The 23,669-nt window shown below is 38.8% G+C and overlaps 1 protein-coding gene across 1 annotated transcript in view; it reads right to left on the reverse strand.

The window, feature by feature from the left end:
- DLGAP2 (DLG associated protein 2) overlaps positions 1-23,669 on the reverse strand; it is a 108,519-nt gene that overhangs the window by 9,320 nt on the left and 75,530 nt on the right. Inside the window, exons 7-10 of the mRNA XM_021392508.1 lie at positions 16,583-16,668; positions 14,945-15,360; positions 6,061-6,152; positions 381-533 (exon numbers count right to left, since the gene is read on the reverse strand). Coding sequence (XP_021248183.1) covers positions 381-533; positions 6,061-6,152; positions 14,945-15,360; positions 16,583-16,668 — 747 coding nt within the window. The remainder of the gene's footprint in view (positions 1-380; positions 534-6,060; positions 6,153-14,944; positions 15,361-16,582; positions 16,669-23,669) is intronic.

Here is a 23,669-nt window from a genome sequence, read left to right on the forward strand (position 1 = left end):
AAACAACATACTGCAGTCTACCTTGATTGAATTCTTGGGCTACTGTTCTCAATCTGAATTAGTCAGAACATATTTAAGTTCTAGCTTTTTTAAATGTGAATTCAGATAAATTCAACAGAAGTGTTATGGAGCGGAGAGACAAGATTTTGCAAAATCCATTTTGTTTGTAACACAATTCAGCTCAACATTGTTAAAAGGAAAAAAAAAAACAACCACACCTTCATGTCTGATGAAGGTTTCCATGTACAAATTGGGCCATGACAGTTAGATGTTTTCCATCTTTGGGTTAGAAACCCACCACACTTTCCTACTGAATTTAAAACATGGAAACTATGGAACTATAAATGGGAAGTAAATGGTACTGCTCATGGTCTGCTTACCTTCCTTTCAGGTGATTCTATTATTTTCCATTCATTGAGTTTCAACTGGTGCAGTTCATCAAACTTCATGCTGACATCTTCAATTGAGAGCTGCAATAAGTCCCAGAAACCTGCCAGGTCCTGGGAAGTTGGTCTTGGCATGGCACTCGGGTCCTGTCACGCACAAAGGAGAGAACATGAATAGAGCAGGAGGCTGTAAACAAAGTGATTTGAGGTACGAGACGAACCACACCAGATCATTTTGCTACAGTGCTGCTCAGGGCAAAGGCTACACACGCTCTGCAGCTGGGAGCTGTGACTGAAAAGCTGTGCCTCCTATACAACTCGGATATGAATAAGTGAGATATCCTGCGCTGGCCTTTCTGGATCTGAGCATCGTGGGAAGCTCCTCAACACCATCTGCTGTGCTGACCTGCATTTCTAAAATGAGCATGCTGACAGACTGTGTCTGCTGATTATTAAAGGGAATGGGTCGTGGCTTATACTCTAGGCATCCTGATGTCTGTATGGTTAAAAATTACAGACATGGTAGCTGAGCTACCATGACAGATAAAACGACACTGCAATGAAGTTGTCAACTTATGCTGGATTTGACGTTTACGTTGTCTTAGGTTTTCAAATGGACATGTAAGGTATAAAATCTGGATGAGGATGTTTGTTAGAATTTTGCTTTCCCTGGGGTTGAATCATGTTCAGGAACTGGGCAGGTACTATTCCCAGTTACTAAGGTTATTAACTGAATTATTACCACCAGGTTATAATATATAATATATATATATATATAAATATATATAAAATAATAAAAAATAATATATAAAATATTATATATTATTATAATATATATGTATATATTATAACCTGGTGGTAATAATTCAGTTAATATATATATATTCAGTTATATATATATAATAATTATATATAATATAACCACCTGGTTATTAACTGAATGTCAATGTTGGATAAAATTTACCTAAAAAAGTAGCATATAGACTCTGTACGGACTCTGTACTCTGTATCTTGAGCCCTGGTGCTTGTTCAAGAAGACAAGTTTGTCACTTCAGTGAAATAGGATTTAATTGGCAAATATCTCTGTGAAGATGATGGAGAAATGTCTACCAGGGAAGTATGTAGATTACTCTGAAAGTAATATCTCATATTTATTTCCATGGAAACTGCAACAGTTACAAAGAGCACAATGATACTATTAGAGCAAATTCTCATCTACAAAACACTATTTTTCAACATAGTCACCACCACTTTCACCAGCCATGAACAAGAGCCTGCATGCTGCACTTGTAAAAGTCTGCACCAGTGGAGGTGATCCACTGTTGCTGTCATAACTGCTGAAACGCACCACTCATCACTTCACTGTGCTCACTTCTACTGTTTGGTCTCCATAAATGTTTGAAAAGCATCAGTGAATGTCAGTAGGTGCAATTCTTTCTGCACAGAGGAATTCAGTGACACACCTTCGCTTTTTATGCACTTCCATGTCAGATGCCATGTTGTCAGACTGCCCCTCTGCTGCCATCTGTCACATGGCAACAAAATGTAATGGAATATTGGTGAAAGGTTATATGCTTCTGACATCATGCACCAATGTAATGAATTAGGAGGCATTACATTTGGAGCAGCCCTTGTAGTTAAGAAGGTCTACACAATGGAGCTGGGAGTAACATAGTTGAAATCTACCCAAAGATGCTCATGATCTCCCCCACTTCCCAAGCCAAAGCTGTAATGACTAGTTTAATGAGTAATAAATAAACAGCGGTGTTTTGATTAAGCAAGGCTCTGTATCCTATATACTCAGAATCTAAAGGATGAAGGCATTCTAGGTAGTGAGCACAGCCTCACATAGCTACCTAAAACCTGGGAAAGAGATAAATCAGCATTTATTTCACATTCCTCACTTGAATTGCATGTTCCTAGGGGTCTTACAGTAGGAACTGCTACTTAAATTTGGATTTCCTCCACTGTGGGAGCTGAGTGACTGGAGCTGGGCATGACAACAGTCCCTCCTCACACACCTTGGCCTCCTGACCCTGCCCCATTTTCATAGCCCTCTTTTGGATGCTCTCTAATAGTTTTCTGTCCTTCTTATATTGTGGTGCCCGAACCTGCACTTAGTGCTTGAGGTGAGGCTGCATAGTACAGAGCAGAGTGGGACAATCCCTTCCCTCGCTCAATTGCAGTGCTGGGCCTGGGGCACCCCAGGGTATGGTTGGCCCTTTGGGTTGCCAGGACATGCTGCTGACCTAGATTCAACTTGCTGTCATTCAGAATCCCCAGATCCCTCTCCATGGGTCTACTCCCCAGCCTCCCATCCTCCAGTCTGTACATATAGCCAGGATTGCGCCACTCCAGCTGTAGAATCCGGCACTTACTGTTGTGAAGTTTCATGCAGCTGGTGATTGTCCAGCCCTCCAATTTGTCAAGATTGTCAAGATCTCTCTCTGCGAGGTCTCTCTACCCTTAAGGGAATAATCAGTTCCTGACAATTTAGTATTGTCTGCAAACATAGTATACCTTCAAGTCCTGTATCCAAATCATTGATGAAAACATTAAAGAGAACTAGTCCTAAAATAGAGCCAGGCAGAAATATTTGCTAGAAGAAAGTTTCTGTTTCATGGGGAATTTGAGGACTAAAAGTTACTATGCAGATTGTAACAGATTTCTGGAAAACATGATACAACTCCAGATTAGTGTTCACTGCAAATGACTATATTGGGTAGATTCCTATTTACTTCACAAGCACTAACGTGTATCAGTGATATTAATTATTCTAGAGAGGTCAATATTACAGGCTTCAAGAACTGACTCCCAGTGTGAAATTTGACAGCAACGTATATTACATTGCTATCTGGTCTCTCCATTCTGGTCTCCTCGGTCTCTCTCCCCAGTTTCCTCTGAACAGCCAGAAAGTGATGCCACTCGTGGAAATGCCAATGACTTCTGAATTGAGGGTAATCTCTCTTCTGTACTTTTGCGCTCCACTCATCCCTGCTGCAGAAGAGCACAGCTTCCAGCACAGCTGGAAGAGGAGCATGCGGTGCATTACATGGACACAAGAGGGCTGCCTCCTGCTGCTATAGCTCATGGATCTGCAGCTCATGGATGAATGCTAGTAAAAATGATTGCTACTACAGCTAACTGAGTTTTGAGAAGATTGGCTTAAATTTGCTTTTTTTTTTCTTCAGAAGTGGCTTCTTTGTTTTTATTGTATTTGGAATTCAGCTTTGCAGCTCTCCTTCAGAAGGCAGCCTAAAGCAAGCAAAAAGTACCCAGCCGATGCTCATGTTGCTCCGGTTTTGCCTGCAACCGTGACATATTTAGTGATGATCTCAAGAGCTGAGCAGAATCTTCGCTGACTGGAGTATGGAGGAGGACGCTTCAAAGAAAAAGCAGGGTATTACAAAAGATAATGGGAATAATTCACCAGGAGGTAGTCAATAATCAGTGATGCTTTTTTTCAAGTAGTTAGTGAGAATTGTATACTGTAAGAGATGGTCAGCTCAATTCTTATAATTTCATTGAAGCTGTTGGTTTTATGAATTTATCCTGAATGAGACATCTTAACCAACAGCATCATCAAATGTGATCCTTGAAATTGTTATGATCCTTTAGAAAAATCCATAAGCCATGGAGACATTTCAGTTTGAGTGTGTTCCTCTTCCTAAAACCTTGCTGCATTTCTGAATTGGCAAAAGTAGATGCTGCTGTTCTCTGTCCTACATTTATGGTTGTTGTGGCTGAATACTGTTAGAGAAACCGAGGTGCTGTAGCCCTCTAAGTGCCAGGTGTACTCCAGTAGCTGCTATCTGTCAGCATTCCCATGGAGGACCAAGATGCTGCCTTCAGAGAATACGGAACGCCTGCTGTAGATGTGGGCTAAATGACTATTTGAGAACAAATACTACTACTAAGCATAAGAAGAAAAGTTCAAATCATGAATGACCTAAAAGTCCAGTTCTGTATTTGCTCCTTTCTGCAGAGCCCATTGGTGATTTAATGAAGCTGAAGAATATTCAGAGTTGAAATCTCCAGAATTGAATAAAGCTGCTGTTATGGAGTTCAAAGGTTTATTATCCATGTAAGAATGAGAGAAACAAAATCTTGCCAGGTTTTTTTTTCTTTCTTTCTTTTTTTTTTTTTTTGATCATGTTGTCTGCAAAGCTATAGATTTCTCCTATTGCTTTTCCAGTAATGAAATGTTAGCACTTCCAAACAGCCGGCGGCTGTGCAGAGCAGGAGCTGCTCTAGTTATTACAGTAACGCTCTCAAGCACAGTTTCTGGACCCACTTGAAGAAAAATGAAGTGCAGGGGAGGTTAGGCTCTCCAAATCTTATTTTGTGTAGCTTAATCAATCAGGTAATGGAGGGCACTCTGAAATTTACAGTATGAAACTTTTAGACTTTGACGAAGATTTCCTTCTTTCACTATCAAACAAATGAACAAATAGTAGCACACATGAAATATTTGATATTATAAACTTGGTCATCTCCTGCTTGCCTGACTTTGCATATTTCCTCTGTCATTCTGTAAGAGCTATTAAAATTCTTGTTTTGACAGACTCTTTGAAGTGGATAATTGGATTCTTTCCTAATGAGGACCATATATCTTATCCTTTTCTATCAGCAGATAGGACATGCTTGGCATGACTTTCTCAGTATTTGATTACAGTTTCAGGAATTCTAAATACGTAATGTTATGAATGGAAAGCAGCACATGGGTCTCTGCACAATGACTTTTGCCTTAAAAAACTGTGCAGTAAATACTAGCAAATAAGGAAAAATGTCTAATCAGACATATAGCTTACATCTGCTGTAACATATGCAGCAAAATTCAGCACTTTTAATGTATGAGGTAGGGACAGTCAAAGGTTACCCTTGATTTTCAAGTGAGCCCGAGATTGTAGGTGTTCTACCTTTAGACTTAGCTAGAAGCATTATGTTCTTCTATTGCTTAGTATCATCTTACCACAACGTTTATATCAATGATGGCTGCTGTCATATTAACGAAGATAACATTTCAAATCGAATTAGTGTCTAATGAACTTCCAGAACAATAGCAGTAACTCCTACAAGTAATATACTGCATCTGTTCCTTTCGCCCTAGGACATCTTATATATAATTGGCAATGCAAATTATGAAACCCAATTTTATGAACACTATGTATGTTCTCATTTCCAAGATCAGTCCCCTTTTCAGGTAGGTAGAAAGTTGCATCATGTCTCCTACTATTCTCTGCTTACTGTAATTTGAAAAATGTCTCCTTTCTTACCAGAAATACTGTTACTATTTTAGGAAATTACAAAAATAAGCCATAATATTATGTCTAAGAAAACTTTCATTTGTTCCCTTCTCATTTTTCTGTCTTTAATAAGGACAGCAAAAAAGAAAAGACAAAACCCAGCTAGTCTAAAATTACTGAAACTACATTTGCTTTGCTAAAAAATGTACTAACACTATACTTAGGGATTAAGTTAAAAAAAGAAAAGAGGAGCAGTGAGACAAATGTGAGCCAGGAAAATGAGAATGCTACTGCGTAGGTACACTACATTTTTTGTTGTTGCCTTTGAAGTAAAAATATTCAGTTCTACAATTTTCTGTTAAATTCTGTGGAATATTAGGTATGAGTAGGCATAAACTCTTCAAGGATGGCCAGAGGTGGCAACTTACCAGATTTTGCTGACAGAGCCAATAAAATTGCTGGAATTTCTGAGACATGAGGAGCTGAGCACTTCCAACAGCACTTCGGATCTTGCCTAGGACTAAGTATACAAAGAGGTCATTATCAATAGATGTTTTTATAATAAATGAAAATGCCATCTCAAAGAACATGTAGCTGAAATTACGGCTTAGTTTGTAATGGAAGTAAATATTTTGCTGCTTCTGATTATACACATAAAATATTTTTTTAAGATATAGCTGTATGGCATCTTACCTTTTGTAAATAGGAAATGATATGTCAGTAACATAGAACTACCAAGACTGTGATGCTTAAGAAAGTAGAAAAAAAAAATCAAAGGAACGCAGACAGCTTCCTGAAGTAGGCACGTGGACATACAGTTTTGAGAATAATCTTGAATTCCAATGAAAATAATATCTTTTTGAAAAAAGCTTAGAGATAAGCATTATCACCCTGATTTTTGTTTATTTATTTAGTTATTAGAAAATGCATTAGTTCTGACCTGCCAAAGCACTTATCTGCAAATAATTCAGTAGGACTACTGATGCTGAGACTAGTAAGTTATCACCAAACTTAACAGTCTATCAGCTTTTCTAGACTTATTTCTTACGCACCACCAGGCACAATTAACAAAAGTAACATTACAGTCTTGATCCAGGAACATCATTTATTTTGTTCCTTCAGTATTGCCATTTTATTTTTCAGCTGGTATGATAAATGAATTAATATAGAAATTTTCTTTACGTAGGTACTGAAACTAACCTTACTACCATTGCATCATATTCTGTAAAGAACACAAGTAATGCTTTATTTATCCAAACCCATGAAGGCATTTTCTATGTGCATAATGGATACAGAAGAGAAGTCGCAATGGAAGCTGGAACTAGACTTGCTTTTGCAAATTGAGAGCTGTTGAAATAATCTCGCCTCAAGAAGCAGGTGGGTGCCTGTTTCCTCTGATGTCAAAGGGAGCCTTAAATGTACCTTAGGTTATATCTTCTGATTCTGCTATCTCAAATAGTTTCTATCATTGTGGATGACCCCTGGATGATGTCTCTTTAGTCTATTTGTACTGTGGAGTACGGTTAACACGTTAAATTATAATGTAAGACACTCCTACCATAAGGATGGGATCTTTAGAGGAATCATGTCTCTAGGACATTCTGTGGAAGGAGTCATTAGGAGTTGCAGCTTGTGTACCCTGGAAAATACATGAAGACCTAAGCACAGGAGTTTCAGACAAGAGGGGTACACAAGCATGTGCTCCAGGACTCTGCTGAATTGTTATCAACTGTGATGGTTTGTTGGACTTTCCCTGCTGCCAGAGTACTTGCCATTTACAGTGTGCTGAAGCACTGAGGGAAGAGACCAAATTCATTTTACTTGACTTTGCTTCCAAGAATCAGCTGTCTAAATAAAAAATTCTCAATGCTCTATAAAAAGAAAGAGTCAGCTCATCAGCTTGCTCATGTTAGGCATTTATTTTTAGATGAGACGTATCTCTTCCTAAAGATGCCTATGTCTATTGACTAGAGTGCCTAAGGGGACTGGCTTATCCTGAGAAAACCAGCTCCTCTTGGACTCCCACATTTTTATGGGATAAATACCATACTTCAGTTTTAGCAGTATACTTTCCACATCAAATTGCACTTCCTTCTCTATGCTGCAAAAGCAACATTTTAAAAAGCACAATAAACTGAGGCTTCAGTGGAAGATTGAGATTTCCAAAAAATGTCCAGATCTTTAAATAAAATTTAGGGGAAAGGTAGGTGTAGGGATGACATAGTAAATGCTCATACATCTTTTAATTTAAACATTCTCATCATTTCAGGGAACCAACTTGATGATAATTAAAATGGGATGCCTAGGGTTGAATGAAACTACAATGGCACAGCAGAACTCAACTGCAACATTTAATATAGAAACCATTCAACACTTGCTGAGAGAATCTAAAAGTTTAAGGCTCAGTTTCTATAAATGCATACATATTTCATAACCTTAAAAGCATAAATAAATTTGTAGAGCTGTGGCTCTCAAACTCTATTTTGCTTTCTGTTAGACAAACAGTTTACAGCTGTGCCACAATACTAAATTAAACAGCAATATGCATAATTCATCTGTCCCTTGTGCTACCCATTTCTGAAGGGGTTAAGTGTTTCAGGGCTGCATGAGTAATTCACTGGGGTTTTGTTTATGTTCAGTTGGCCAAGTGAAATAAAACATTTTAATTGGTTTGGGGTTTTTGATCACCAAACCCCTCACTTTCCTCTACGGAGTTATTGGCTTAGGGAAAGCAATGATCTGGGTGTCTAAAACCTGAGCAAACACGTAGAAATCTAAATAAAGAAGAACTGTTTCACTTGATCTGAAACGAATTGCTTTCACTGTTTGTCAGAACTTTTAACAAAGGCAAAGATGTAAGTGTCACCCAGGCTTGTATCTCCCTTGTCCCTGGATGCTCTGTAGTGCAGGACACAGGACAAACTATCAGGGTGGGGTCAGGATCCCTTCTTTCCCAAGGTGAGGAATTCTGTCATAGCAGATCCCTGGCATTGCCTTGCCGAACACTACACACTCTATTCAGCTACCCACAGAACAATTCTGTAGGCTGAGGGTTGTAGTGCTTGTCTCATAGGGAATACAGCTCAGTTTTAGCTTCCTCCATTGAATTTGTAGCTCACAGCTCAAGTACATAGCCTGATAAAAAAGTCATTGGCTTTGGCCCTACCACAGAAACTTGACAGAAACTAGATCTGACTGATATTTTCTAATGAATCTCACAGTTACTCCAAACCCCAAATTAAACAAACATTTGCTTGATCTTCGTTATCATGAAGAACCACATTAACAGGCACCTGTGACTGAAACCCCAGCCAGGCCAGACAAGACTTAGGCACTGGCTGTGCAGTGTTTTGGTGTGACAACCTCCGTTTGAGATGTCAAACACTGTGGTTCTGGGCCATCTGCATGTGCCACCAAGTCAAACCACATGCTGAAGACTCCTAAGAAGCAACCTTAGTCTGGGTGATGCCTGTGCCTCGTGAAGCACAGAGGTTCCCCACGGTACTTGAGGAGAGGACTGCCAGAGCTACTCTATGGACAGTGAGTTTAACTAACTTGCAGAACTAGGGCCCCCTGGCCAGGAATAAGGTTTGCTATGAAGGAGCCCACAGCGCTGGTGAGCAGCCTTTCAAAAAGGCTCTAAAAGTGGTGATACACATGTATTACCGGCCTACCATTTACTAAAGAAAGATCTAACTCTATTTCCATTTCAATAAGTAAATCAGACTTAATAAAACATAGAAGTTAGAATCTCTCATATTCATGCTACTCTGCTTTGCTGTAATTAAATTAAAGTATTAAAACACTTCAATTCATAATCTTTAGCACAATATTAATAGACAGCCAAAGCCTTGTCATTAATTTCATGCATTGGGGAATTATTCTGATGAGTGCAGATTGATTATCTCCATGAAAGAATGATGAATGTTAGAGACTGGAGAGACTGAGATGTTTGGTGATGCTTAGAAGATTCTGCTTGTAAATAAATGACGATAAAATCAATCACCATTCATAAACATACACAATTCTAATATAATTCGTATACCTCCTCACCATTAAGATACTGTTACACTTACTTGAAATTCAGGAAAGAGTAACATAACCTTAATTCTGCTCCCTGATGCACATGAAACATTCTATTTTTGTTGTGTGGTCCTGTAGGTACGGCTTTTATTCTAAAGACATACAACACCCTGACTGTGACTGCAGCAGATACAGACTAAGGATTTAAATTCTTGATACAGATTGTGCAAGTTCCCTGTAAACAGCATGGACAATTAACAGAATGGTATGTTTTCTCCAGCAATATGCATATTACAAGAAGTACTGTAAATAATATATATTTATACATGTTGCATTGTTTGAGAAATGCTCAAAGAACCTAGAACTGAATACTGTTACACATCACAAATGCAGGGGGAGAAAAGTTAGACCTGTGTTGATGAAACCAAGATGTGATGTGACCAGTGTGATGCTATAACTCTTCTATTTTTAATAGGTTAAAAGCTTTGCTCAGTTGTGCCACTGCTGTACAAGCAATGAGAAACTACTGACAATCAATCTGCTTCTGGCATTCATTAGTTATTTAAATGATGTGTTTTAGTTTTACATTTTCATTTCATTTGCTTGCTTTTTTTTTTCCCATGCTTGTGCTTGTCCCATACACAATCTGAGGAAATACGCCTGAAAATGTATTTTAACTGTCATTTAGGTCATCATCCTAATTCAAAGCAGAACATGCAAACCAGAATGTTTGTTCAATCTGTAAATCTATATTTGTCTAAACCTAAACCTAAATCTGCCCCAAACATATGTCTTTTCCACTATCAACATAACAGGTAGGCTATGTTTAGATTGAGATGACATTTTAGGACAGCACAGCTATCAGTCAGCTTTGTTCCAGAGAGGAGGAAGGGCGATGGGATCCTTGTGAACTGTGAGACTGTGTATGTTCACTTTTTACCTAAATGGAGTTCAGAGTGGGGAAAATTGGAGCACAACAACACATGTGCTAGGAGGAATTTTTTGATTCCTCACTATGGGACTCCCCTTTATTGACTTTAACTACCATTTCAGGGAAATTAAGACATTCTGTAGTCATTTCCAACACTCCAAATGTCAATTTCAATAGTTCCTGAAGGGTAGAGTTGTGAGAAGCATTAGGAATTTATGTCAGTAACTTCTCTTTGGTTAAAGGATAACCTATATTTGGTCAAACACCTAAAAAAGCTTTTGTGGATTATTAAGTGAAGAACGTACTAAAGCAAATTGGTTGTGAGGTTTCTTTCCTCCAAAATATGGGAGATTTAACTTTACTGTTTCTGTTACAACTCTTCTGTGTTACTAAAGCCCTTGCAGAACTTTGGACATATTGGCCAGAGGATTAGCAAGGAAAAATCCATCATTCCTGGAATGAAGGGGTAAGGGGACACAAAGGTGATATTTTGAGCTCTCTCTAATGCCTGATACACCAGAGATCCCTTTACTTCAACAGGGCATAGCTGTGTCAGCAAAGCTCCTAACAGTGATGCAGAAGATGTTAGAAAAAGACTCTTTCTGCTGGCATGATTTATACCAGGCTTAAAGGCTCTGTTGTAACAATGGAAAATTTTTTACACTGTGTTATCTTAGGATTTTGACATGAGAATGAAGTCTGGGGGCTGCTCCATTTGACACAGTACTGTAATATTTCAGTAGACAAATCTTTGGCATTTGGGAGCCTGGGATGCCCTCCGCTTCCCTGAGCCACATCACATCTGACCCCATGGCTCCCCTATGGGCTCGCAGTCTCTGCCCTCCTGTTCAAAGTCCCCTGCTCCCATCACACAGCTCAGGAAAGCTGGGCTCAGCATACAGAGTCCTGGCCCTCTGCATCTTCAACAGCACTGTGATAACTGGGAGTGTTTTTCTTGTCATCACCTACACACCAGCAGTAGCCAAATACAATTTTCAGGGTGTAAAACTGCAACTCCAGTCAGCACCCCAGAGAAACACATATTTTTGCTGGAAGGCACCCTGCCAGTGCAAATGATCACATGCTTACCCTGGGAACACTTCCAGCCATGTATATATTTCATATATATATGTATTCTCATAAAGGCCATGAACACAAATAACTGCTCACACAGACAATAAATGAACTTCATGGAAACTCCGAAATATGATTCATGGCTACTGACCAAATAAAAAAAATAATGTCTGCAGAAAGAAAGCGTGAGAGGTTAGATTATTTTTGTTGCAGTGATTATCTTCTCCCTTTCCTAGACCTGATGAGTGAAGATCTTAGAACAACATTATGGGAGAAAAGCTACAGTGAAAGAAAAAAATCAATAGAGCAATCAGACAGCTTTCTGTGATCTCAGGGCTATTGTGCTAACACAGAAAATGAAATTGTTTTCTAAAATACAGTTCGATTTTAACTCTTCCCTTGATTAAAACAAAATTGAAGTGGTAGGATAAAGATAGCCTTCTCACAGGAGATGCAAGGCTACCTTTGTTCTTCAGGTACAATTAGTATACCCTGGCCAATACAAAGAACAATTTAGCATTAACAGTGACAGTTTGAATGTGCAAACTTTGCTGTCAAGTGTTACGGGAATAGTAGCTGCTGCTGGAAGATGGAAAAACATATTTAGTTGCTTCCGGCTCCCACATTTGTGAGCATTTTCTTCAGAGAACTGTGAAATGCTTAAATATGCCAAGATACATTTCATGCTGGGATATCATTAAACTTTAGTTCTTGTGGATACATATCTTCCAACTTCCATAGCTCAAACTGGGTATACAAAATGTGTCAGGGGCTCAACAGGGAAATAGTTATTCATGCAAAAACTTTTAAATGCTGTGAAGCTCATTCCCTCAGTGAAAATAATTCTTTGATAATTTCCATTTAGTTCATGTTAGTTATAATAAACAAAGGAACACTATTCCAAAGATTTGGAAATGATTTGAGGAAGATCTCTTGAAATGAGTACATATGATGGAAAAGCAGGAGTCTGTCACGTTTGACATCTAACTGAAGATAAGCATCTGACTTCATTTATGCTATACAGACCCCTTCTGTAGTAATTTCTTTAACCTATAAGGGAGGTCAGAGGGTTCTCCCAAACATAGGTAATTAACTTGTCTTGGTTAGGTTGAAATGGGAATTGCAAGAGTCCATTTCAGTATCTCTATATCAAGGAACTGCCCTTTCTTTTTCTCTTACAGAGTGACTCTGCAAGTAAGGTAACATAAAATCCTGATACTCCGTTTTGTTTTCTCTGAAATTATTCTAGTTTAAAAGGGTACGGTCTCAAAAACTACAAATATGAATAAAAAATTACTGAGGCTCAATTTGTCTTCATGTCCCACTCTTCATGTCCTTCTAATTTTTCTGAAAAAAATGATCTTCCTAACTGTTGCAAGGTGTTTTAGGGTATTTCTGGACTGCAAGAGCATAGATAGCTTCATGTGGTGGAAGGGAGTGTGGGTCTGGACCTGGGAATTGGTTGTCAGCTAAAATCAGCCCCTCCAGCTTTTCCTAACACAATATACAAACAGCTACATATTTGAGAGAGCACCACTAGCTCCCTACCTCTGTCTGTATGAGGAAGAACAGCTGACACAAGAGAATTTCCACTGCTCACTTCTTGTGACTGAAGATTCAGTTGTGGCTGTGCATGAGGAAGAGCTTGGAAAGAAAGGAGGTAGCAGAAGTCCAGCCTTGCCCGAAGACAGCTGACTGGCCTCGTAGGGTAAGAGGTGGGTTAACTGCAATTCTCCCCTTTGCTCCCTGATAATCTTACTTTTTCCAATGAAATTGAAGTCTTGCTCTTCAAACTTCTGCTTCCGATAGCAAGCACTGATGTTCCCAACACCGAAAGCTGTTGCTTTGGGACACTTACTGATGGCAGAGCATTTAGCAGTGCAAAGATTTGGGGGATAGAAAAATAAGATGTATATGGTAAAACTAAGCATTAAAAAATAACTGCAGTGAAAGTAGTTTTGGAAATCCTAACACATGCTAAGCAAAGCAAAATATTTTATTGTTAGTGCTTAAACAGCACCTAAGAGAGTATTGAAGTCTTCACATTATCAACGCAAAGAGAAAATTCTCAGCTCGTATCTGCCATAGTGAAAATGATGACAAAAACCTAAACTCCAGAAAACACTGTAGGCTTAAAGAAGAAAACAGCCTTATGATCTCTGCCACCCTAAAAGCTATGTTGTTACATAGCAGACTTGCACAAAATGTAGTGCAGAAATATGACTGCAAATGACATAAAAATGCAGGTGTTCCCTCCTCTTAAAAGGTCAGTGAAAGAAAGAGAAATTGGCCTTTTAGTGACCATGCAGGTCTGGCCCAAGTCTTGAGGGCAGATCATAAGGAAGAGCTCACTGAGGGGGAAAAATGACAATCAGGAAAGTACATCCAGAGACTATGCATGAGATTTGTGAGTGTAGGAAAAGATACTAGTAAGAAAAGTTAATATGAACTAATTTGTGATTTGAGAAAACCTGAGCTGAGAGAGTAATTCAGATTGGCAGGGACTGAAATATTTATAAAACTAAGACTGGAGAACAAGGATAATTGACCTCAGAGGGAATCACAGGGAGCTGGCTACTGAGTGCTAGGACCACTTTGATATATTACCATCATTAGTGCTGGCTTGGATCTTGCTCCAAAATAGTCTACATTATTTTTCATTTTTTCCCATCATTTCTTTCAAGGTGTCCACAAGAAGTGAGAGAATAATAATGATTCTTGACAAAATTATAATAAGAAAATGCTACCAAACTATCTGAGATTGTAGAAGTACTTTAACTATTGTTCTTGCCTACCCCTCTTTCTTATTCTAACTGTCCCTTCACGATACGTTCTGCTCAGGTGCCTATAAAGGAATTAAAACGTGTTTAAAATGGCTTCAAAATAAGAGGCAGATTCTCAGGATTCGGGAAAATGGCAAAAAAAAAAAAAAAAGGTAAACACAAGACAAGCTTTTGTGTTCTGGCAAAGGTTCAAGCACTGGAAACACAGAAGTGAGTGGAACAAATGTGCCAGAGCTGGAGCTATGAATGGAGATCTTGTCCCACTTGAGCCATATCAGGCTTTGATCCTGTACTTGATGCAGTTGGCTCCTCAGCTACAACCCTAAAGCCCCACCCTGTCAAAAGCCAGCTTGCACAATCAGCTGAAAGGGCTCTTACATCTAATGGTTCTGTAGAACATCTTTGGTTCTGCAAAAAGAATAAGGAAAAATCACACACCATCAATGTATCCTAGTGGGTATTAGCAAACATCAGTAAGAAAAGATAGCAAAATGTTCTTACTTTCCTCAGAAAGATCGTTTTCTTCTGCCTCTCTTTCCATTTCCTTACACCATCCCTCCATTCTCTTAGTTTCAGTATGTAGCAACTTCATAAACCAAGAACCGTCCCGTCGACAAGGAGACATCCGACCAGTCTCTACTGTCTCAATGGCTGGCTCCAGCCAGGGCTCTGGAGGTGGAAGGTTTGAGGTGTCAACTGGGGTCCTGTAATCTTCTCTGTAACTGAACAGTCCCTGCGTCCGTACAGTTCTCACTGCGCTGTATTGGGTGGGGGTGCTGGGCTCCGAGTGCTGCTGGAAGGATGATCCAAACTGAAGTCCCTTGTCCTCCATGGTGATGTGTCCTGGAAAGCCCTCCAGCTCCAGGTCAGCCTGGACAGCTGCTGTCACACTGTTTGAGCGCTTAAATCGTCCATGTCTTAGTGAAGAGGGAAGAAACAAAAGAGGTTAAATAATACAAATGAATATATGATGATATAGGGGTGCAGAATAATGCTTCAGTGAATAGGTTCTAGTTCTATCCTTCTCCTTTATGCTAAATAGTATGTTCTTTGTGCACATCTCACTAAAATAAGACAGAGGTTAACAACAAAGAGGAAAAACAAAATGCATTCTGGCATCATTGATCTCAGGAAAGATACAAAAGAAAATCATTTAAATTATCTCTGGAAGCAAATATTGATTTATTCTCATACTACATTATTCTCATACTACAAAATACCATGTATCATTACTAAATGAACTAGAAATAACTAGCAGAACTGCAGGGTTGCATCTCCTGGTGGAAGACTGTTAAATAAATGTATAAAAAACTCAAATATTAATGATCATAATTTGATAAAATCTGAAAGTCTGCTAAGTTAGGATTTCTGAGAATTCTTTAAAAAAGAAAAATACTAGCAGCAGGTTTAAGAGTTGTTTTGTTTCTTTACTTACCTCATAGGACGACCATTATATGTTAAACTTTTTATTGCAGTATGCCACAAAAAACATTTTAGAAAAGATTTACTTTAAAAAGTTATATGGACAAAGAAAGATTATTTGTGAAATCTGTTCATATCTAGACCTATTGTTTCAAATTACTTCTAGTCAATGATGGTAAAAGGCAATTAGCAGTCAAATACTATCTGACAGCTGCCGTGAAATGAGATAATGGTCCCAGGCTCGTGCTTAACAGGCAGTGCCTGCCAGGGATAACCTAACTGGTGGGCTGGTACACTGGCTGACAGCGCTACAGAACCAGATCAGAGTGAACAAGTATAAAAGCAGATTCCAGTTTACGATAGTTACCGCAGGTTACATCCTAACCATTGCTAGAAGGACTGAGAAAGCCTAAATCAGCACAAGATCCCAATATACATCTCGGTGTATTTTTTTTATGAAAATATGAAAGGGTATTAATCCATTAGTTTAATTTAAAACTTTTGCTTCCTTCACTCCAATTAAAAACAGTAAAATTAACTAAATATTAAGCAAGTGTTAAGCATTCTCTACAAATTTTGCCAAATGACCGGCGTGCAAATGAGAAATTTGGCTTTCTGAATTATTTAGAGGCAGCATTTGCCAGATGTTTGTTATTAACGCTGTTTACAAATGTACTTTTATGAAAGACTACAGATTTTTGAATGCACTTGAATTACCGTTTTTCATCTTCCACTTGTATTCCAACAGAGTGGTATTCCCTCAGGCCTCTGCTCTCAGTATCTGAATCGGTTGCTGTTTCCACCTAATTCAAGAGAAAAGATACATCTGCAGAGTGAGCACCAAAAACACAACACTACCTACTCTTATTTAAAATAAATTAAGTTTCCTCTCTTACTGCTAAGAAACATCCAACAACAAATAAACGAGGTAAAATTTGATAGAAAAAGGGGAAATGATTTCAAACTAAAGGTGGAGACATTTAGACTGCATATTAGGAAAAAGTTTTTAACAATAAAGGTGGTGAAGCACTGGAACAGGTTGCCCAGAGAAGTGGTGGATGCCCTGGCCCTGGAGACACCCAAGGTCAAGCTGGACGGGGCTGTGAGCACCTGATCTGGCTGCAGGTATCCCTGTTCATTGCAAGGGGGTTGGACTGGATGGCTTTTAAAGGTCATTTCTGATTCTGTGATTCTATGAAATAAGTAAGTATTCAGGCTGGTATCATTGCTTTGGTGCTGTGTAAATCTCTGCACAATTACTTCTGTTTTGCTACGCAATTCTTTATTTCAAACCTAAGCAGATGCAATTACTCAGTTCAGTGGAAGCAGGGAGTAGGTTTGGCCTGGCAGAGCTGTTCTTAGAACAAGGAATCCACAGGATAGTACCTTTTTATATTATAATAAAACAGTCTCTCATTATAGTTAATGATTTACAAAATAAAATAAAAACTCAAGTAGCCCCATAAACCTGCAAGTGATAAAAAGAAATGCTGCAATGAAATTTTATCGACAACTGCGTTGACAAATATAAAGCCATTTAAATGACATGAAGGATACAGCAGAATGCCCTAACCTTTTTTAATAACACGGTTCCAAAAATGCTATATCAAGCAAGTAATTTATGCATTTTTATGGTATTCCCACCTGAAATACAGACTCCAAAATACATTCATGGTGCAGTTTTCATCCACATTGCTACTGCAAGTTTCTGTGGGATTTTATGTAACGCTCCCCACTACCACACAACCCCGGGTCTCTGACACAGACACAGCGAGTGCTGCAGTATGCAGACTGTATTCTTGGAAGAAAGGAGTGCCAGGAAACAGCAAGTTTAGAATGGGCTCTTTTTTGAATGAGATGTTCACTGTTAAATTAAAAAATATTAGCAGTAAGAAGTTTTTCAACATGCAGAATCTATGGGTGCGGTCAAAGTGTGTATCTGATGATGAAAGTGAGATAGTTTTTCCCCTCTGGGAGGAGCCCAATGGCCCTTGCAGCTGTCTCTCAGCTGCATGGTCTCCATCCTAGCAGCATTTTGGAAGGATGCAGAGAGAATGTGGAAGGTGGGTGAGATGTGAACGTGCATATGGACTCTATATCTGGAAGAAGCCAGTTGCTGGTTACGTCTCACTCATTTTTCAAGCAGGAGTTCCATGAAAATTTATGCTGAAGGGAATTCCAGCCAGTAATCAGTTTACGTTTGGATTTACCTGGGTAGAGGTACTGGTAATTTTTATGAAATGGAGTTCTTTAGCAAGATTTAACTGTTCAGTGTAGCATCACACATAGGCTTGCAGAAAGCTCTGGTTATCAGTGGAGTAACTGTCAGGGAAATAAACATTTCCCAGCAGTTCCATCTATTCTGCGTGAGTTCGCTCTGTTCCCACCTCAGGAATTGCACAGAAGCTATCTACATTCACTTGGACAGGCAGCACACTGAGACAACTGTTCTTTTTCTATGATATTGAATCATAGAATCACAGAATTAGCTAGGTTGGAAAAGACCTACAAGATCATCCAGTCCAACCATCCACCTACCAGCAATAACCCCACTAAACCACCTCCCTGGGCAGCCCATTCCAGCGCCTGACCACTCTTTCGGAAAAGTAGTATTTCCTAATGTCCAGCCTGAATCTCCCCTGGCGCAACTTGAGGCCATTTCCCCTCGTCCTATCACTAGATACAAGAGAGAAGAGGCCGACCCCCAGCTCACTACAACCTCCCTTCAGGTAGTTATAGAGAGCGATAAGGTCTCCCCTGAGCCTCCTCTTCTCCAGACTGAGCAATCCCAGCTCCCTCAGCCGCTCCTCATAAGGAGCGGCTCATATCAGAAACTTGGTAGCAGTCTCCAAGATTTGGTGTTGCCTGTATAAAAAGAAAGATCCCTCCTGTCATCAGCAGTGAAAAATAGCCTCAACTACAGAGGCAGCTGGTTTGGGAAAAAACACACACAAACAAACACAATGCAAAACAGGCAAGTTACTTTTCTAGTCAAGGTGGGTTTGGCCGCCATGCCAGTGAGAAGTCTGCGCTGTGCTTGGAGGGTTACCAGCTCCTAAAAGAACATTGCTGTAGGCAGAACAGCCATAAAGTCCTTCCTTAGATCAAGGGATAGCTATCAGGAAATATACCTTTATTTATAGTGTAAAGAGCCCCAAGAAAGTCTAAAACAAATTCAAGAAGTCAAGACTCACCTAGCTCTTTCAGGGTTTTCAGATAAGCTGGGTATAAATTATCTTCTTCATAGAGAATGCTCATCAGAAAATGAAGTGAATTGAATAGGGACAAGAACGAGACACACCCAGGCATTCCCCCATCCCTCAAAGAGGGAAGTGTGACAAAAGAATCTGTAATTTCCATTATTAAACACAGAAAGCACTTGGCAGTTTGGAAGGCGAAACTAGATATCAAACATGAACAGCCAGGCAGAGACAGGAGTAGAGACGGGGTCTTTTTGCACAGCCTCCAATGGCAATACTTCTGACAAGGTCTAATGGCAGTCTTAAGGAGCGTCACAGTACAATCGATCATGACTTGCAATTCTCATAGCGTACAAAGGGTCATTTGCTCTGCTGGGGCTCTTGAGGCTTCTTCAAACCAGGTAAGATGCCAGGTACCCGTGGCATAAATGAAGTCAGTGTGTTTCACAATGATGACCAACTAAACTCCTCCACACTGTTCTTTCACTCTCCCTCCTCAAAGGAAGAGAGGGTGAGAATTCGATGGAACAAAAAGACTCACAGGTCGAGATAAGGACAATTTAATTAAAGGGGAATAAAGGAGCTAGAGAAGCAGCAAAGGCTATGTGGAAGCAAAGACAGAGACAACAATTACTCCCTACTTCCCATCAGCAAGCAATATTTGGCCACATCTTGGGAAGCAGGAGCTTAGTAAGTGTAGCAGTTGTCTAGGAGGAAAGATATTTTCGTAATGAAAGCTCCCCCTTCTCCTTCCCCTTTCCTAGATATTATTGCTGAGTGTAACACCATACAGTATGGAATATCGCTATGGTTGGTTTCGGTCAGCTGCCCTGGCAACGTCCCCTCCCCTTCTTGCCCATCCCCAGCCTCCTGGCTGTGGTGCTGTGCCAGCACTGCCCAGAAATAAGCAAAACAAAAGTGCAATATCAATGCTGTCCTAACTACAAGTGCGTTACACACCAGTATATGAGCTGCTGTGGGGGAAGGTACCTCTGTCCCAGCCAGACCCAGTGTGGTCAGTGCACCTGGACTGCTCTGGGCCACAGCTATGACTACATTGGATCCATAAACAAGAAAAGGTCCATATGGAGAAGATCAATTTGGCCAATTGATATTGTTGGAATGAAGTAGGCAAACTGGCAACACTCACTTTTCCTCTGTTTTGCATATCAAAAGCATATCTGCTTTGCCAGCTATGTTGTTTGGTTTAATAACAGATACCATGTCTTCCTTTGAGCTCAGCTTCTGAGGTGTGGAGGCTAATTTCACTTTTATATTTTGGATGGGCTGGTGTCTTTCTATTGATGTAACATGTCCAGGAGCAGTTCTTTTCATTTACCTGTTTTCAAGCGCTTTCTTACTGGTATTACACCTAGAAGTATATCCTGAATAATTTGCCAAAGATGTAATTGACACTTAGAATTAGAAGCACAAAGGAAATAATCTACTCTAAAAATTTATTCTAAACAAAATTATCAGGAAAATGATGGCCCGGGTATCAAAATAGAAAGAGCATTAGTTACCTCTAAATATAAACTCGTGTCAAATTACCCTTACCTCCAGCTTGCCAAAAGTGACACTGACTAAACGACCTGGTGATTCCTTTCATATTTCAGTGCTTTCGTATCCTTAATGCTCTTTGTAACAGCAAGAGAAAGCCAAATGTTATCTTTTTGTGCAATCTAGGACTGCAAATATTCTAACAATCAGGCTAGATTCAAGTGAGTGGAGGATGAAAAGTCTTATGTTTGGTTTTATTGTGTGGCTCCAGAAGCTTAAAAAGGTTTTACTAGATCTGTTGTTATTATCCGCGATTCATTATAATTTTAATACCCACATTGATTCTAAAAGCCTTAATGTTTGAAAAATGAGCTACAATCTCAGCAAAATGTGACAAATAGTTTGTCTGTCTGGTCATGAGGGAATCTTACAAGGAAAGGAAATAAAAAAAATCACCAGAAAATGTCCAAAAACAGAAGAATGAGAGTAGCTCTAATCTATCAGGTTAATTTCCCTCTCGTTGCAAATAAACAATTAGCATCTCTTTAAAAATATGGCCCTTTGTGATCTGAAAAATGTTTTATGGGATAACAGTATGACATTCACAGTAGGTGTATTGGTGCATTTTGGGATAACTTCGGTATTAATTATCTTTCCCAAAAGTAACAAAACTCCTCTCCACTGTTTTTGCTGCAAACACAGGGAGCAGCTAATGATATGAAACCTCTGTGATCAGTCACTGCTGACTAAGCCTGCTCAAAATGTGAAACTTAAGTATCAGATACTGGCACTGACAGTAAAAAATGATCCACAAGCAAGTTATACTTACACAAAATTATTTGAATAAATGCAAATCGGTGTTGCAAATAACTTGTTTGTTACAATCAATCTTTGTTTGTTTATAGGCACTCATTCTATTAAGGGATGTCTGCACTGACTAAATTATTACTCCAAGCTTTTGGTAAGCTTTCCTAGCTGATAATTTTTGCCTACTTAAGAGAAATCCTTACTTTTTATTAAAGTATTATTCTGCTCTTAAACTTAAGCATTTCAACAAAACATTTCAGTGTCCTAAAAATTACAGCCTAAGCTTCAGTACATACTGTCTCTGAGGGAAAAGAGATTTTAACCTGGTATTTTTTTGCTTCTCTCTCATAAGCATCAATAATAAGAGTCCTTCAGACCACATTATCTCTCCCCATGCAATTTGGGTTGCATTGGGAAAACAATGGGTTTTCACTGCTGTAGTCTACGTGTTCTATAATTAGAATTTAATAAACAATCTCTCTGATGATGCACAGGAATGAAAATAATTCTTCTCTGTCTTGCATAGGCTTCTCAGTGATAATGAGTGAAAAGAGGAAGAAAATACTACATTTGATAATAGATCAAGTAAACTCAGTTGTGAATGCAGAAAATCACTTAGGTAAAAAGATCTCATTTGTATGCAGGGACTTCAAAGCCAGAAAAATGCTTAAAATAAACTACAGTACTAACAACTACTGCTTCCATTAACTGAGGGAATACTTTTATCAGAAAAAAAGTATATACTTTTTCAAATAAATTTTTAGAAACACACCAAAATATACCTATATTTACACACGTGTGATTTTTTGTCTTACTACAAAGACCCAATCTGCTATTCCAGTACTTCCCACCAGAACGTTTGGGCAAGACAAATACCTTGTGCAAAACAGGTAAGTGCTAACTACACAATAATACTGCACAACAGGCTGAAAACTTCCACAGCTCTTTTAAGAAAGCACTTTGTGCTAAAAATGCATGCCGGAGTTTAGAAATGGGATTCATGTCAAGCTAATATGAGATAGTAACAACAGAGCAATGCACACAAAAGTGATTACTCATAACTTTTTTTGGTGCATGTAATACTTTCTGGCAAATTGTGCTGAACCAACAAACGTTCTGGAAGGCAGCATTCTGAGCCTTCCCCACTTAGAATGTCTTATAGTGTTAAGTGGCAGTTAAAAAAAACAAGCAACAGTAATCTGTGAAAAGAGTAAACATAAAGATGCCTTTAAAACAACCATAGCTGTTTTTTAACTACAACTCCAACTACTACGCTTTTTAACAAATGAGGATGTTAAAATGCAACCACTAGCTGGAAAATCCACTAACGGAATAACCCTGTGGTTCTGACTCATATATATACAGGTCTTTAAGCATAAGACCAAAGTCTTGACTTCAAATGTCAAGTTATGGCCTCTTACCATGCATGTGCTACAATAATTTTCATTACCTTCTGCAAGCCAAGGACCTCCCACAAAAGCATGGTCTGACAAGTATTTTAAGAGAATCTCAATAATTTTAGGATAACCTCTAAAACTTTGGATCATTTATGATTCAAAGATCTGTGAAATAATGGGAATATTTCTTTTGATTGATATGTGTACACTACAAGGCACTGCAAGAATTTTATAACCTAAACAGTGCAAGGAAAATGCAGATGCTCTTCCCAGTAAGTATGCCATGGACAATCAGAATGTTATGCCTGAAGGGGAAATTTTAGTTTGGGACTGTGGAACTTCTTAAACAAAGTTTTTAATGTAAGATGGTAATGATACAATTTATTTATCTATCTATATATACTTTTATATATAACATTATCTAATGCATATACTTATAATGCAGAAGATTGCCTTACAACACAAAAAAATTAGATGTCAAATTGTTGCACTAATTCTCCAGAAAAAAAGGTTTTGATTTACAAGAACTTTTCAATAAAGATCATTGAGGGGGAAAAAAAACCAACAAGCACATATGTGCACCCTAGATACTTTGAAGAGTGATCTCTGATAATAAATGAAGATGATGGAGTCCATTCTCTATAATTAGAGCTCATCTCCACAAATATCATCATGAACTTGTCTCCACACTTATAGAATTTGTTCCCATATTGTCTACTTGCATGGTTTCTGATAATTTGGAGAAGTCCTGACATCTTTTAAATAGAGAAGAAACAAAGGAAGGCATATTTTGAAATATTTGAAATAGAAAGTAATTTCCTGACTTGTTTTCTCATACATTTTACTTAGGTGGCTCCGAAAGCAATGCCTCCTTATTTACTTCCATGGAAGCTAAAACAG

This window comes from Numida meleagris, chromosome 3 (assembly GCF_002078875.1).
Source record: "Numida meleagris isolate 19003 breed g44 Domestic line chromosome 3, NumMel1.0, whole genome shotgun sequence".
Lineage (NCBI taxonomy): Eukaryota > Metazoa > Chordata > Aves > Galliformes > Numididae > Numida > Numida meleagris.